Below are 15924 nucleotides of genomic sequence, written 5' to 3' on the forward strand. Positions count from 1 at the left end.
CGCCGCGCCGCCACCGGAAGTCCAAGAATTGAAATATCCATGTCTCTTAGAGGCAAGACATGACTATTTTGGGACCTGTTCTTGGTTTTCTGATCAGGCATGTTAATGTATAGAAGACTAATTGCACCAGGTCTACCAATGTGGAATGTGTTTACAAATCTGAATGATTTGCCCAAGCCTATTGACATACTATAAAATCTTGCATATTCAATAATACTAGGATTTTCTTTATGGGAATATATTTAATGTGACCTGGCAAGAAAAATAAATTCTTCATTAGTTCTGGCTTGATTTGAACTACACTTGCAGATAAAACATTAGTGTTTATGACATCAGATGTAAGACCTGCTCCTATTTATGTGGTAATTTTTTTGTTAATATTGGTGTTATTTAGGATGTGTGCTTAAAACATGTAAAATATGCAGTTATTCCATTTCAGGCCAATTTGGTGAAAAGTAGTTGGAAACCATTTTTAAATGTTATCTGGAATTGTGATCTAGAAAGTTAAAACATTAAAAGACAGTTATATGAATCTACTCAAAAGAAGTTGCTTATTTCTTTTTCAAAATTCTTTATGATGCAGTGGTATACACTGTTTCTTCTGGCCCTTACTGTAATGTCTCTTACCCAACATTGTTCAATAGTAGTATATAATATTTTGTTCAGTAGTATATAATATTTTGAGTTTTATTATGAAATAGTAAACCCCTGTATAGAAAATTGCAGTTTTAGAGGTGTGTTGAACATATTGAACATGCACACATATTTAGTTTTGTAGTCAAAAAATTATTAAGAGAGTTTGGAGGTTGCTATGATTTTTTAAAATGTACAGGAGTTCCTTATCAAGCTCTTCTCATATTATGAAACACTTGGCACTAGCAAAATCTGCAGAATCATGAGAGTGTACATTTATTTACATCAGTTGTTACTAGAATTGCAGACATTTCATTCATTATGTGACTAAGACAGTGAGATTTATCATTAAAAAATGTAATATTTTTTCAAGCCTGTACAGTAGTGGTACTCCCATTGGTGAGTGGCAATTATTTTACAGTTATCACACTATAAAAGTTGCAATGTTGATTCTACCTTTGACTTGATAAACTGTTAGAAAAGGGAGTGAATTTCCTAAGGGTACCTGACACCATGGTTGCGCTATCTTGAAACCATGCCCAATGAAATGAGTAAATGGATAGCATTTATTTTCTCAAGATGTTTTGAGTTAGGCCTTCAGTTTACAGTATCTGAAGAATTCCCTTTCAAAGAGGAGGCACTGGGAGATTCTTTCTGATTAACAGTATTATCTTCTGTTTTAGAGGTAGGTGAAATATTGAATATGATAACTTCTTATGATGGGAAGATACAAATTGATTTTTCTTTCCAAAATCTTTCCAAGGGCAAAGTCAGTCAGAAATGGCAGAATCAAGACTAAAAGTGCTGGTGAGAAAAAAAAAATCTAAATCCCACTTCAGGTGTTATGTTTTTTTTACATTAGATAAAGCAATCAAATCTATAGAATAAAAAAAATCTTGGATAGCTGCGAACTATTTGTAAGCAGACTTATTTTTTAAACATTTGTTCCATTTGGCTAGAAAGTGAGATAGAAAGGTTTACTGAAATCATATGACAAATTACATATTTTGGAAATAATAATTTAATATATGAGGTATAAACACTAGTCAGAATTCAACCTATAGTGCTCTGCATTTTTTGAATTCTTTGGGAATCAGAGAAAGGGGAACTACTGCCATTCATATTATAATGAATCGATCTTAAAAATAAACTAGATGCTGCATAGTCAGCTTTAAAAAATGCAAGCCAGATGAATGGTTTTCAACTTTTTATTCAAGAGGAAACACTTAAGGAATAAAATATAAAAGGACTATATAGATAAAGTGAAGTACTAATACCACTTTACAATGCTTTGGTAAGGCCGCACCTGGAATACTGCATCCAGTTTTGGTGGTCACGATGTAAAAAAGATGTCGAGACTCTAGAAAGGGTACAGAGAAGAGCAACAAAGATGATTGGGGGACTGGAGGCTAAAACATAGGGAACGGTTGCTGGAATTGGGTATGTGTAGTTTAACGAAGAGAAGGGTGAGGGGTGACATGATAGCAGTGTTCCAATATCTCAGGGGCTGCCACAAAGAAGAGGGAGTCAAGCTATTCTCCAAAACACCTGAAAGCAGGACAAGAAGCAACGGATGGAAACTAGTCAAGGAGAGAAGCAACCTAGAACTAAGGAGAAACTTCCTGACAGTTAGAACAATTAACCAGTGGAACAACCTGCCTCCAGAAGTGGTGAATGCTCCAACACTGGAAGTTTTTAAGAAGAGACTGGCCAGCCATTTGCCTGAAATGGTATAGGGTTTCCTGCCTGAGCAGGGGGTTGGACTAGATGACCTCCAAGGTCCCTTCCAACTTATTATTATTATTATATTTTAAAAATATACTATCCAACTGCCAAGACTATGTGGAGAGGGAGACAAAAGCCCTTCCCTCTTTATAGGCATTTCAATACAAGAGATGATAAAATAATTAAAAGTAGAAAAGGTTCTAAATAAACATGATTTTCTTTTAAACACTATTAAACATTTGAAGAAGTAGTCCCAATAATAAACAGATTACAATACTTACAAAATTTATGAGGACAGTATCTACTTAATTTTGAAATCAAGCAAGATGCCCTTAGGTGCAGCAATTATAGCCCTATTTCATTAAATATGACTGTACACTTGAGGCACCTTTGGCTGCTGATTTACTTAGCACAGGTGGGATTTGTTCTCAAGAGACAGAACAGATCCTTTATACATTCTGGTAAACACTGCAAAAGCGTGGCAGTGCCTTCTCTGTGCATGATCCTTTATCTGAGCCTAAAGAGTCTTTGATAAGACTGCACTGAGTATATGTGCACCAGGTTTATATGTGAACCAGGTTCTGGAGAATGTGGGAAAGAAATAGTTCAAGTTCATTCTTAGTCATGGAAATTTACTGTGAATAAATTATTCTCTCTCAGCCAACCTATCTCAGAGGGCTGCTGTTGTGATAAAAGGGAGCATCCCAGGTAAGCTACCTTCAATTGTTGGAGGTGAGCCAGACTCTTAAATAAATAAATGGCCCTGCCTACTCATTCTATAAATTGCTTCAAAGTTTTGCACTGAGACTCTGAGACAGAGGAAATAACCAGTGGATTCCACTGTCAGCCATGGTAATAAAGAACTCAAAGTGGCTAACAAGAAATAATGAACAGAGGATCTGTTGGATTTTGTCTTAAAATAGATAATAGGACAAATTGTGAACCTTGACCAATAAGTGCATATAAAATGTGTTACTCAGAAAACACTGCCCTTGTATCTTCTCTTCCCTTGTGCTTTCTCTTTTCATCCCTTCCCATTATCTTTTGTCTCCTGTGTATTTGAGCTGTTTGTTCCTGTATGTGTAGATGAAATATATACTGTAAAAGCAGTGCTAGTTGCTGATAACAAGTGCAGTTACTGTTGATGGTGTGGATGAAATAATTTTCTGTAGCTGGATATGGATTGGTAATTTTTTCCTGTATTCAAAATAAAATGTTTAAAACCAGTGATCTTAAAATGACTTTAATTCCTCAGTTATAAATTCCTGTCATGCTATAGTATTTAATAGGAACCTATAACTAAGGGTTTTCAACTGGTTTGTACTTGAAGTATGAGTCACTTTGTATTCACTTCTAGACTATAGGTTGTATTGATGGTGTTTCATCATACTAGTCAGCTGAAAGATGTAATCATTTTTTGGTTTATTCAGGTCTTCTAATCATTATTCATGTGTGTATATTACCAACTATCTTACAATAGTATTATATAGTGTTGTATATTCATATCTATTTCCATTTGACTACTTCTGGGAAAGTGTTATGAAATTGTACTAATATGTGTAGTTTGCCATGGAGATTGCTTGATTTCTAGAAAAAAATACTCTTGCTGTAGTATCTACACTAGATTTCTACTGTATCTGAGGCATGCTTCAGTGTTCATCTTAAATTATATAGTAACCAAAATCTAATATGACACCAAGCTGTTCCTGTAACTGTGTTTTAATTCAGTTCTAGTAATAGCTCTTGATAATAGTGACATAGATACACATGTTGTTAACTGTCAGCAAGTTTTGTCTGGGAATATTTGAAAGCGTTAAAATGGTAGGGTTTAGTTATGAAAAAAATGCAAAGGGAAAATGAGGGGCTTCTTTGTTTAATTTTATATAAATTATCACTAAACTTTTAGATGAAACATGTTATGAAGGATAAGAAATTGATTTAAATAATATATACATTCAGAGTGTTTTTTTAGACTGGTAAGCAACAGGTAAAGCATGTGATAAACTAATTATGTTCAGTAGAAATGAATCTGAGACTATACAGTTGTGAACTGTACTACTGATTATTAAAATTTGGGAATCCAAAAAGTAAAATTGATTGAAATATCCTCTGGAAAGAATAATCAGTGTTACAACCAGGAATTATGACACTACTATAATTAAATCCAGTTATCTTCTCAAGATGGACCTTGTGAACTCCGCTGGATATAATAGTATATAGGGACAATATTTTGGTTATGATTTAGACATAAAGGGATCTAAGGCTGTATAATTCATACCTTCTCCTGGGTTTGAGTGCATTGAGGCTTCTGAGTAAATGTTTTAGATTCCATCATTAGAAAGATCAAATATTTTATATAAGTTTTGTTGCTGCTAATAGTAGGGATGATAAAGACCACCTGGAAACTGCAGATAGTCCAGAAAGTAGCAGCAGTTTTAGAAATGGTTCATCAAAATAACACCATTCCCGCATGAGCAACTCTAGCTTCCAGTTGCTTTTTGGGTACAATTGAAGATGCTACGGTAGCATCTCCATACATAGGGCTGGGTTTCTTGTGGGACTGCCTATCCCTGAGGGTATCTGTCTATCCTACTAGGTTAGATGGGAAGGATGTTAAAGGACCTCAGAGGTGTGCCTTCTCGGTAGCTGCTCCCTTTGGAACAGCTCCCACCTGAGATCCAACAGATCCATAACCTTTTAGCCTTCAGATCTGACTTTTTCCCCAAGTGGAAGCGAGGGCTAGTATGAAGATTGAGCTGTGAGGACGATTGTTTCAGTGTGTGTGTGTGGAGGGGGGGGGTGTTACTTTTGCTTTTAACTTATGTTTTTTTATGGATTGTTGTGAGCCATTTGAATCCATTATATGAGCTAGGTGGCCATGTAAGTCCTGTAAATACATAAATATCAGAATAGGTATTTCTGTACACCTAGATTAGAAGCAATGTAAATCTAACATTTGAAATTTCTTTATAGCAGATCTTTTTCATTTGATTAATATTATTAAAATCTGATACAATGCTTCAACTTTCCATACAGAGACTTCATAATAGTCTCTTTTGTCTGCCTTATAAAAATGTACTATTTTATTAACACAATTCATAATCTCTTTCAATTTGAGAAATAATGGATACATTCAACAAAATACTAATCCAGTATAAGAACATCAACATCTGAAAAAACATTGCCCTGCTTCTTTTCTCAGAGTTAGCATAAACAACAGATGAGGGAATTTGGGAGGAGTTTTACAAGCAGGCAAATGAACAGCAGCACTTCAGTGAAACTGGGCCACTGTAGAGGAGTATGGAGATAGCCTTGAAGGAAATATGCAGCAGCCATTACAAAAATTACCAGTTTAGCCCTGAAAGGAATAACAAAGAAATTCAGGGTTGGCTTACCTTGGTTCTCTCAGTTATAAGAGGGAGGGAAAGAAGCCTTTCAAGATTCTGTTATTATACCATATAATAAAATAGAATTTTTGATGATTAGAAAAATATGTTATAGAAAGAAGGGAATTACGACATAATCTTAAAGAGGTTTGATCAGAATTATGTGTATAATTGCTAAGAGAAAGATCAGAATCCATACATATATAATTCTTTTCTTTTTCTTTTTTTTCCTTTTTCTTCTTTTTTTCCACATTAATTTTACTATATTTTTCTTTGAACGTTTTTACTATATATGTAAAATCTTTTGATAAAAACTATTTTTTTTAAAAAAAAGTAGAATAGTTCTTGTGGCTGTTTCCTAATGTAGCCTACTTCAAATGGCTAACAGTTATAACCAATCATAACCTACTAAATTGTTGTGTGTGGGTAGCCATGATACAGCAAACCAAAGATAAGCACAATATGACCTATTATTAATTAAAATTGCCTCACTATAATGGTAGGAGAATTGTATTTTCAAAATTTTATTAGTGTAGCTTTATAATAAAGTAGAATTGACTTATCTTGTCATGTTCCTCTATGGCCTGCGTGGTAAAGTTGACAGTATCTTTCAGCTAGGGTAGTTGAGGTGGAATGTAAGCCAATAGTATATAGCAGACCCTACATTTTTGTTTTATTTTGTTGTGATCTTGATTTTAGGAATTAATATTTGTAGTGAACTATTGTAATTATATTACCTATTTGGTTAATTAGCATGTAAAGAAACTTTACTGTGATTTAGAAGGTTACTATTAATAAGGTTCATTATATTGTTCCTGATATTTTAAAAACAAACCTATTAAATCAGAAGCACATTTTAATTTGTGTCTCCTTTATGCTATTGTTTTCAGGCCCATAATATTTCTGAAATACAAAGACTAGTGTTCAAACAGAAAGAGGCTGGTTCCTACCAATTAGCCTTATTGTAAGATACATAATATCTGTTCCCAGAATTAGGAAAAAATCAGTAAGGAAATAATCCACGATAGACTGACATGTTAGCCTTCTTGTTTTATTTATTAGTCAAATACTGTTATTAATAAAATTTGTATAACCGCCCATCCCATAAAAAGTTACTCTGGGTGGTGTTTATGTATTTATATAAATAGTGTACTGGTCTACAAAGTTTCTCAACCTGAGGCAGCCTTGTAAGAAGTTTGGGCCCCAAGTATATAGGACCTTTCCATATTATTTGGATCGTAAATCCAGTTACTGTAGGATCCCCCAACTGCGGAAAGGTTCCAGCAGGCTGCAGTGAAACACTGGGTGAACTTGCCTGAGGCTTTTTGGCAGCTTTATCTCCCACTTTGAATTCCCCCTGCAGTGCCCTCTTCTTGTCTGCTTGCCTCTTTCGTGTCTCCCTATTTATATATTTGTTAAATTAAGGCCACAAGTACATTTTTAATATTCTTTCAGCTCGAGATGCTGATGAAAGAGAGAAATGGATTCATGCTTTAGAGGAAACTATCCTTCGTCATACTCTTCAGCTCCAAGTAAGTTCATTTGCTTTAAAATTATAAAATTGTTAAAAGTATTTGCTCAAATGAATTCATAAAAATTGATGAATACATTCCAGAGTATATTCAGATGAATACAACTTTCTGTTGCAAATACAGTATATCAGTACTAATTATAAAATCAAAGCATTTAAAATATTTCAAACAGAAAGCATTTCAGTTGAATTAATAAGTTTTGAAATAGCACTGTATTGCCAATAGACAGAGAGAAACTGTTCGATTAAGAACTGAAAAATTAGGGACATTAATTGAAAGTATTTTCAAATATGTCTTGTTTAGTATCTTTCCAGCAACAGGCGTGCGGTTATCATTTGTATTTTTGTTGAATTGTTTTATATATTCATCCATAGCTGCATGTCAGGTTTGGAAACACATGTAAATTCTCTATGCTAAAATAGAGAACAGCTATATAAATTCATTGACTAAAATAATACTACTGTTCTAAGTTTTCTGGGTTTTTTGAAGTTTTTAAAAAATTCAAAATAAAACCAAAAAGCCAAATACTTCAGTGCAACTATCTTTGTTGTTTGGAAGCTTGTAAATGGAACTAAATAGAACTTAATCTAGGTTTTAAGGAAAAAGCATGAGTGTGTCTATTTTTGGTAAAAATAAGACTATATCATCATAATTAGGGTATGTCTTACGCAACTAGGTCTTTTCCTCATATAAACATCTGCAGGCAAAGCTTTTACCAAAATTGGTTTATTGCCTTAAATCTTAAATTGTGTTTATAGCAATCCAGCAAAACAAAACAAAACAAAACAAAAAACCATCAGCAAATACATTAAAACATGACTAACTTTCTTCTAAACTTTATAATTTGAATCAGCGTAATTCAACTCTGAAATACTCTTTCATATTACAAAGTGGGGAGTTCTTTTTAAGACTAAATTGTAACATTTTCACTTTGGGCATAGTGTGATTGAATAAAAAAAAGTGTTCTGCTGTGGAACATTTAAATGGCATTCACAATAATTTTCAAACAATAAATCTTTGTAAAAGCAATCCTAGATTTAGATGGACAGTTGCAGCCTGTTAAGAAGTTTTACTTGAAAGTCTATCCACCTTAAGACTATTCGATTTCTTCCTATCTTTTGCCAAACTCATGGTCTCTCAGACACAGAGATCATATTGATTCATTCTCCCCACTGTCCCTTTGACCCTTAGAGCAATTTTTTTTTTTTGGTTCTAAGATTCCAGCTAGGAGTCTGAAGAATGGGAAAGCTCCGGGGCAGAATAAGGCAGGTTCTGTCGATACCTGTCAAATAAATATTAGGCAGTTTATCAACATTGTAAAAAATGTTTAAATCCGCTCCGTAGTAAGGAGATTCTGTATCGCTAAGCTGAAACTCGCAGAGAGGGGCGGGGAATCGAACTCGGCGGATGATCACTGTGAGCCAAAAGTAAAAAAAAAAAAAAAAACAACACCACAACTTAACGCCGTGTAGCCAATTGCAAGCAAGTTAGGCGTACCGAAATGCTAAAATGGGGGCGGAGAAAATGAATGGATTCGTGGCATCGTCTGCGTTGCGCGAGGAGTTCTAGGACGATAAATGGGTTTGCGAAGGGCAGAGCCAGCAGTGGGTTTCGCGTGGTCATTTTTCTTCCTGTTTCTCCGCCGTCGGAGTCCCCGCTTAAAGCGATCGCGTTTTGACGGTTCGTGTTTTTTTTCCCCGATGAATCCGCGGGAGGGAGGACGGATCAGGCTAAAGGACACCTGACCCGTAGCCAATCGGGTCCCGCTTGGCTTTAAGACGGTCACTCTGTGAACTGCGGGTTGGCGACGCGGCCGCTCTACCGGGAGAAGGCGGGGTGGGGAAAGGAGAGGAGGGAGATCTTGTAAAAATAACCTGTCGAGAGGCGTGACCGGCTCTGAAAAGAATGGCTAGTGTGAGTAGGAGCAGATGTTGGGTAGTGACGTGCGCAATTGACAGAAAAAGGGAATGGAAATCCTCTCGTCTGCTGGCATTCTCGAGCAACCCTCCCTCCCCCCCTTCCCGACGCTTACGTTTTTCCCCGATCGCCGGCATATTGACTAGCAAGCGCGCTTTTGCGAATGTCCCACTTTCCGTTTTGCGTCCGGAGTTGATGCGATCTTGTAAAATAAGGCGAGTAGGCAACCCACCCGGCGGATCCTTTCCTTGCAGTTCCGCGTTTTCACTAGTTCCGCTCAGTGTCATCAATCGCCGAAATTGGATGTTGGAAATGAGGGCATCGGATGTTGGAGGTTCAGAGTCAATTTGGCTTTCAAACTGGACTGTGGATGACTTAATTGATTTACTCCTATTGCTACTTCTGTTATTTAAATGGGTCTTTTGCTGGGTTTAACATTTGGACTGTGAGGCAAGCCATTAATACTGAAAGCTATAGAGTTAATGATGTCAGGAGAATTTGACTTCCTTATCTATAAGTTTGCTATATAGCTGATAGCAACATACTGATTGCTTTCAAATTGCAGGTCAACATGTAAAGTAGGCTTTCCTTAATGAACACATGGTTAGACCAGCCTACTAAGGATGAATTTAGCTATCTGAATTCCTTACATAGCCAAAGCTATACAGAATGTGGAATTACAAGAATAAAATCAGGTTTTCTGTAAGCAGTGAGAAGCCACAACTGTGCAAGAATAAAATGATAGTGTATTTCTGGGGGAATTGTAAACATGCTTAAAGGAAAGAAAAAAGCAGTAAAGCATCCATAGTGGCATGTGATTTTTTTTTAATAAAGACTGCAAGTATTTACTACATAGTACTTTTGAGGGACGCGGTGGCTCAGTGGGTTAGGACGCTGAGCTTGTCGATCAGAAGGTTGGCAGTTTGGCAGGTTGAATCCCGAGTGCCACGTAACAGAGTGAGCGCCTGTTACTCGTCCCAGCTTCTGCCCACCTAACAGTTTGAAAGCATGTAAAAATGCAAGTAGAAAAATAGGGACCACTACAGTGGGAAGGTAACAGCATTCCGTGCGCCTTTGGCGTCTAGTCATGCCGGCCACATGACCACAGAGATGTCCTCGGACAAACGCTGGCTCTTTGGCTTTGAAACGGAGATGAGCACCGGCCCCTAGAGTCGGAAACGACTAGCACGCATGTGCGGGGGAACCTTTACCTTTTACCTTACAGTGGGAAGGTAACAGCATTCCGTGCCCCTTTGGTGTCTAGTCATGCTGGCCACATGACCACGGAGACGTCCTCGGACAAACGCTGGCTCTTCGGCTTTGAAATGGAGATGAGCACCAGCCCCTATAGTCGGAAACGACTAGCACACATGTGCAGGGGAACCTTTACCTTTTACCTTAAGTACTTTTATTTTTATACAGAAATTTGGTGCTGTTCACTTAAAAAGATTCCTTTTCAGAGGAGAAAACCCTTTTAATTACATATGGATAGTGCGCAACCTTTAACAGTTTCATACATTCTTAATATTTAACTGGCCCATCTGGTTGGTGAACTTAAGAGAAGATTTTGTCAGCTTACAAAGCTAACCGGGTGACCTTGAAAAGTCCTAGAAAGCAGGCAGTGGTAAACCACTTCTGAAAAACCTTGCTTAAAAAACTACAGGCAATCACCAGGAGCCAACACACAAAAAAAGCAATATTAAAATTGTGTGGCAAACTTTTTAAACACAAATTCTAGAATGATCAGAGAAGTAGGTCAGTTGAAAACTCCTACCTTATTAGTAACAAAAGAGGCCTGCAGAAGACATCCAATTGCAAACTTATCAGTGTAAGGCAGACTGTACAGGATTATAAAAATAAAGTTCTAAAATGATAGAATTATTTAAAAGCTCTAAACTTGTAGTTTATTGCTAATAGTTTGTTCCGTTTTCAAAAGCCTTGGTCATAATTCTACTAAATGTGAGGATTTTTGAATCCTGTTAATTTTTAGAAGACAAAAGCAGTAAAACAGTAAACTATATTACTTGCTGTTGAAAGTTCCTTCCTAGACAGCCAGAATTGTCTAACTTTACATCAACTTTGAGAAGGATTTTTTTAAAAAGAATATGTTCTAAATGAGGTAATATCTTCTAATATTTTTTGAATTAGGAATTAAAAATAACTTTACAGCTAGTATTACATTGGAAAATTAAAGAATTTGCTTTCTTGCATGTTGGTAAACAAAAACAAATTCTTATGCTTAATTTGATTTTTTATTATTTATAGGGTGTGGAGCCTGGATTTGTTCCAAGTGTCCAGGATTTTGATAAAAAACTTACAGAAGCTGATGCTTATTTACAAATTTTGATAGACCAATTGAAGGTATGTTAATTCTGTAATGACTCCATTATAGATGTAAATAATTTTCTAGCAATTATATACTTTATTTTGTTTCTAAAATTCAGAAGTATAATTCTCTTGCAGATAATGCCAGAAATGGGAACAGCATACATTTTTAGTTGGAATTTTGAATGTATTTTCTTGAAAAGCAAATAACCTTTCTAACCTCTGTTTCAAAATACAAAGATAGTATGTTGACAGTTCCTGCTTCAAGAGATTAGATCTAAGGAGCTTAGGTGGAAATTAGAATCTGCAGACTTCCACATTATAGTCATGTTCTAAGAACAGCAGTATAAGCTTCACTTAAGTAAAATCTAAGCTTAATTTCATAATGCTTAATTAAAACTGAAAATCAATCAAAAATCTAAAATAACTCTACTTAAAAGTTTCAATTTCAGTGAGTTTTGAATCTAGATGTTTTAAGTGCATGTAAAAAAACTTTGTTGTTTGATCATTTATTTAAACAATTTTGTCTATATGTCTCTTTTTGCATTACATTATGTGCATCACAGTTAATTTGTGATGTTATAGATTTTTTTTTTAGAATTTTTATCCTGCCTAATACTCCTTCCTTGTTCTATTTTCCCCACAACAACAATAACAACAACAACTCTGTGAGGTGAGTTGAGCTGAGAGTGACTGTCCCTAAGTCATCCAGCCAGCTTTCATGCTTAGGATGGGACTAGAACTCACGGTCTCGTGATTTCTAGCCTGGTGCCTTAACCCCCTCAACCAGAGTTGCTCTAGATTTCAAGTCTAAGTAGAATTGACTTAGTTTGTTATCAAATGGCTCAAATAATTGATCTTGGAAATGAAGAAAATATTTGATAATAAAAATAGAAGCAGTAGTATATTTTATTTCTAAAGCAATGATTTTGAAATGTTTTTTTTAGCTTAACGTGAATATATGATTGTGTACCACTCCAAAAAAATGTCAAGGTAATGGTCACAATCAAAGCCCCACTCCTTTATCATGGATGTGCATACAAAAGGGGCAGAACTGGCCCCATCTGTTTTTAATCATGAAAATGATTTTTCATGTTTTTAATCATGAAAATTCTCCTGTTTGTAGTACTATGCTGATTATTCACATATGTATTATTGTGATCAGAGTATATTCCTATTTCCCATCCCACCTCCTATGATTGCTCTTTACAGTTTGCAATGAAAGCAAATGAGTTTATGAATTAATGGAAGCAACTGTTTGTTTTAGATAAAAACTATTATTAAAGCCACAGGCAATGTGAATATTATTTTTGGTAAGACAGATAAAAAATATACTTACTCTTACTCTACAGAAACTAATGTACTTTTTAAAGTGATTTGCTATCCTGTTAAATTATTAAGTTTTTCCCATGTTTTTAACATTTTTTTCTTATAGCTTTTTGATGAAAAACTTCTGAACTGCAAAGATGATGAACAGAGAAAAGCAAGTATATTTTTATACAGATGACCTTAGATTATAAATTTCTTTCTAAGATACAACTTTACTGGTCTTTTTATGTATAGGTAATAAATAAAGTATAGCTTGTTTATAGATTCTATCTAGTAGGTGCAGGAAAAATAGTTACAGAATAATAAGAAATATAATAATAATAATATTTCATTCAAATAAGGTAATTACTTCTATGGATTTATATCTGATCCTCAAAGCTCACTGTGACATACAGAATGGTCCTTCCTCTAGTTTTGTTCCACACTTCTTCGGCAAGGTCATTAAAGAAGGTAATATCTATTACTTTCTGTGTAGCCCAGAAGGAACCATCACTATATGGATAGAGAACTCTCTCTACTTTTCTTACCCAGGAACTTAGTGTTTGCAGATGACGTGCTGTTAACTCAAGCACTGAGTTCAGGAAGCATCACATCTGGGATGCTAACAGAGAGCTTTCAACAGGAATGGAAGCTGTTTTTTGCTTTTGCTTTTCCCAGCTTAGAAGTTTGGTTTTTTTCTGGTCTGGAAAACAATCACATTGATTTTTTTTCCTTCTGCAGTTAATGTACACAGAACCAGTTGATTCCTCTGAATCTTTCTCTCTGCCTATTCTCTGCCACCACTGTCTTGGGCTTGCCTGCTTGTTTTTCCATTCTTTTCAGGAGGTCGAAAGTGCCAAAGTATTTTATGCAAATTGCCGCATGCAGATACTTGTGCATGCACCTGCACAACTAAATTATGAAAATAACCAGCAATTCTCTGTTGCCCAAATGTAATAGAATAGAATAGAACAGAGCTGGAAGGGACCTTAGAGGTCTTCCAGCCCAGCCCCCTGCTCAAGCAGGAGAACCTATACCATTTTAGATAAGTGACTGTCTAGTCTCTTCTTAAAAACCTTCAGTGATGGAGCGCCCACGATTTCTGAAGGCAAGCTGTTCCACGAGTAGGATCTCATAAATAAGGGGATATTGACTCTGGAAGACTTGCTTCCATAAGATTGACATTCCTATTACAAAAACAAAACAAAACTGAATGGGAGGGATAGTCCTGCAGCTTGTTAACCTTGCTCCGGATCTCCCTCCAGGCAAAAAAGATTATTTGTATTTTAGTGTATTTTCTTTTGGAAAACACATTTTTTTTGCTGGATCATGTTTGCCCCCACAATGAGATCCTGTGGGGATATATCTCTTATAAAAGGTTAAATGCCATCTCTGCTAAAATAAGGACCATTTTGTATTTAGAACAGAGTAACATGCTGATTATAAAATACATTTAAGACAGTTTTTCTCAACCTGATCCCCTTTAGATGTTTTTGAGTGCCCTTCAGAATTCTTATCCAATATGGACAGAGAGCAGTTGGCTGAGAATTATGTGAACTGGGGATCAAAGCATTGGCAGAGTGCAGACAGGGAAAGACTGTCGTACGTAGATTGAGAAAAATTGTCTTAACTATTGAATAGGTGTTTTTTCTTATATAAGTTTGCTAGAGAGATGAGACTTTATAATTACTTATAATCTACTCTGTTGTAATGATTGTTTGATGTTATAAAAGATGATAGTTGATTTCTTCTCTGGCAATTAGCATTTAAAAACTTGTCCATATCAGAAGAAAAAATGTCAGATTGTTGTTACCCCATAATTTAACACCATGAATTCTGATTCGTTGCATGAATTCTGTTTTTTTTTCTTTTGAACGAATCCATTGATCCAAGACAAGTATCAAAATTTCCATCTATTTCTAGTAGAAATATGTTTAGAATAAAATGTTCTTGAGGTATCCTTTAAGCATTTACTATTTATAAGGAATTTTGAAAAATGGCTTACTTAGTTGTTGTGCCTGTAGAAGAAATAAGTAGAGGCAAAAATGTGGACATCTGTTGAGCATGAATCTTGATTGAATATTATAACTTGGAAATACAAAATAATTATTTTAAAATTTTCAAATATGCTAAACAAAACTTTTCGGCAAATTTGCTTATAACTAAAAGACTCTAATGTGGCTAAAACTAGCTATTTTAAGAGTCCTTTTGTTTATTTATAGATGGAGTTGGCAGTATAAATAATAAGTTTCAAGCATAAGCACAGAATAAGTTTGTAGAGGCAAGTTATTTGTACTATGAGATTTGCTAAATGTGCTGGTAAGTTGCAGCGTTTGCATTCTAGCTTCTTATCAAAGAAAAAATAATATCAGGGTCATTGTACAGTGATGAAGGATGTCTGCTAATCTTTTGGTAAAGCAATATTTTGTCTGGAATGTGCTTGAGATCCCAGAGACTTAATACAACTTGCCTGTCTGAGTTTGCACTGTTCAGTTTTGTAGATAATGTTTATTTTTGGTTAGAAATAAACAAGAAACAGTATTAATCTATTTAAAGAATATCATTTCTACCTTTAAATGTTTTTTTATATGTGTTTGCAGAAGATTGAAAACCTCAGAGAAACAACCAGTGTAAGTTTTTTTTAAAATCCCTATGCACTTGAAATCGTATTTCATCTGATTCCCTTAGAATGCATTGCAGTGAGGAGGACCAGGATGAAGGAGGATAATCTAAAATATTTTTAAAGTCTTGTTCATATTTATGTACATATTCATCTTTAACAATGTGTTTACTAGTAGAATACTTTAAATGAGTTGGTATGATTACCCTTCTTCCACACGTGACTTGTATCATAGTGCTTCTTATGATACATTAATGGAGAAATGTGAAATAAATGATTTATATCAGCAGGAATAATTCTCACCTTGTAGTAGACTAAATTTATTCATTTCTGACTATCTTCTAAGGTAGGTGAATTTCATTGTAGTTTTTATACACACACACACACACACACACACACACACACACACACACACACACTACATTTACAAGACAAGATCTATTTGATTAGATAGCTATCAGAATAATGTATTTTAAAG

General features: G+C 35.1%; 1 protein-coding gene across 3 annotated transcripts in view; it reads left to right on the forward strand.

The window, feature by feature from the left end:
* Positions 1 to 15924, forward strand: part of OSBPL9 (oxysterol binding protein like 9) — an 86743-nt gene that overhangs the window by 36865 nt on the left and 33954 nt on the right. For 2 of the 3 annotated variants that reach the window (XM_083359607.1, XM_083359608.1), the window contains exons 4-7: positions 7200 to 7276; positions 11459 to 11554; positions 12954 to 13001; positions 15427 to 15456. The exons of the other annotated variant lie outside the window; for it this stretch is intronic. In XM_083359607.1, coding sequence (XP_083215733.1) covers positions 7200 to 7276; positions 11459 to 11554; positions 12954 to 13001; positions 15427 to 15456 — 251 coding nt within the window. The remainder of the gene's footprint in view (positions 1 to 7199; positions 7277 to 11458; positions 11555 to 12953; positions 13002 to 15426; positions 15457 to 15924) is intronic. 3 annotated transcript variants of the gene reach the window in all.

Source organism: Vipera ursinii (assembly GCF_947247035.1).
Source record: "Vipera ursinii genome assembly, chromosome: 3".
Taxonomy (NCBI): Eukaryota; Metazoa; Chordata; class Lepidosauria; order Squamata; family Viperidae; genus Vipera; species Vipera ursinii.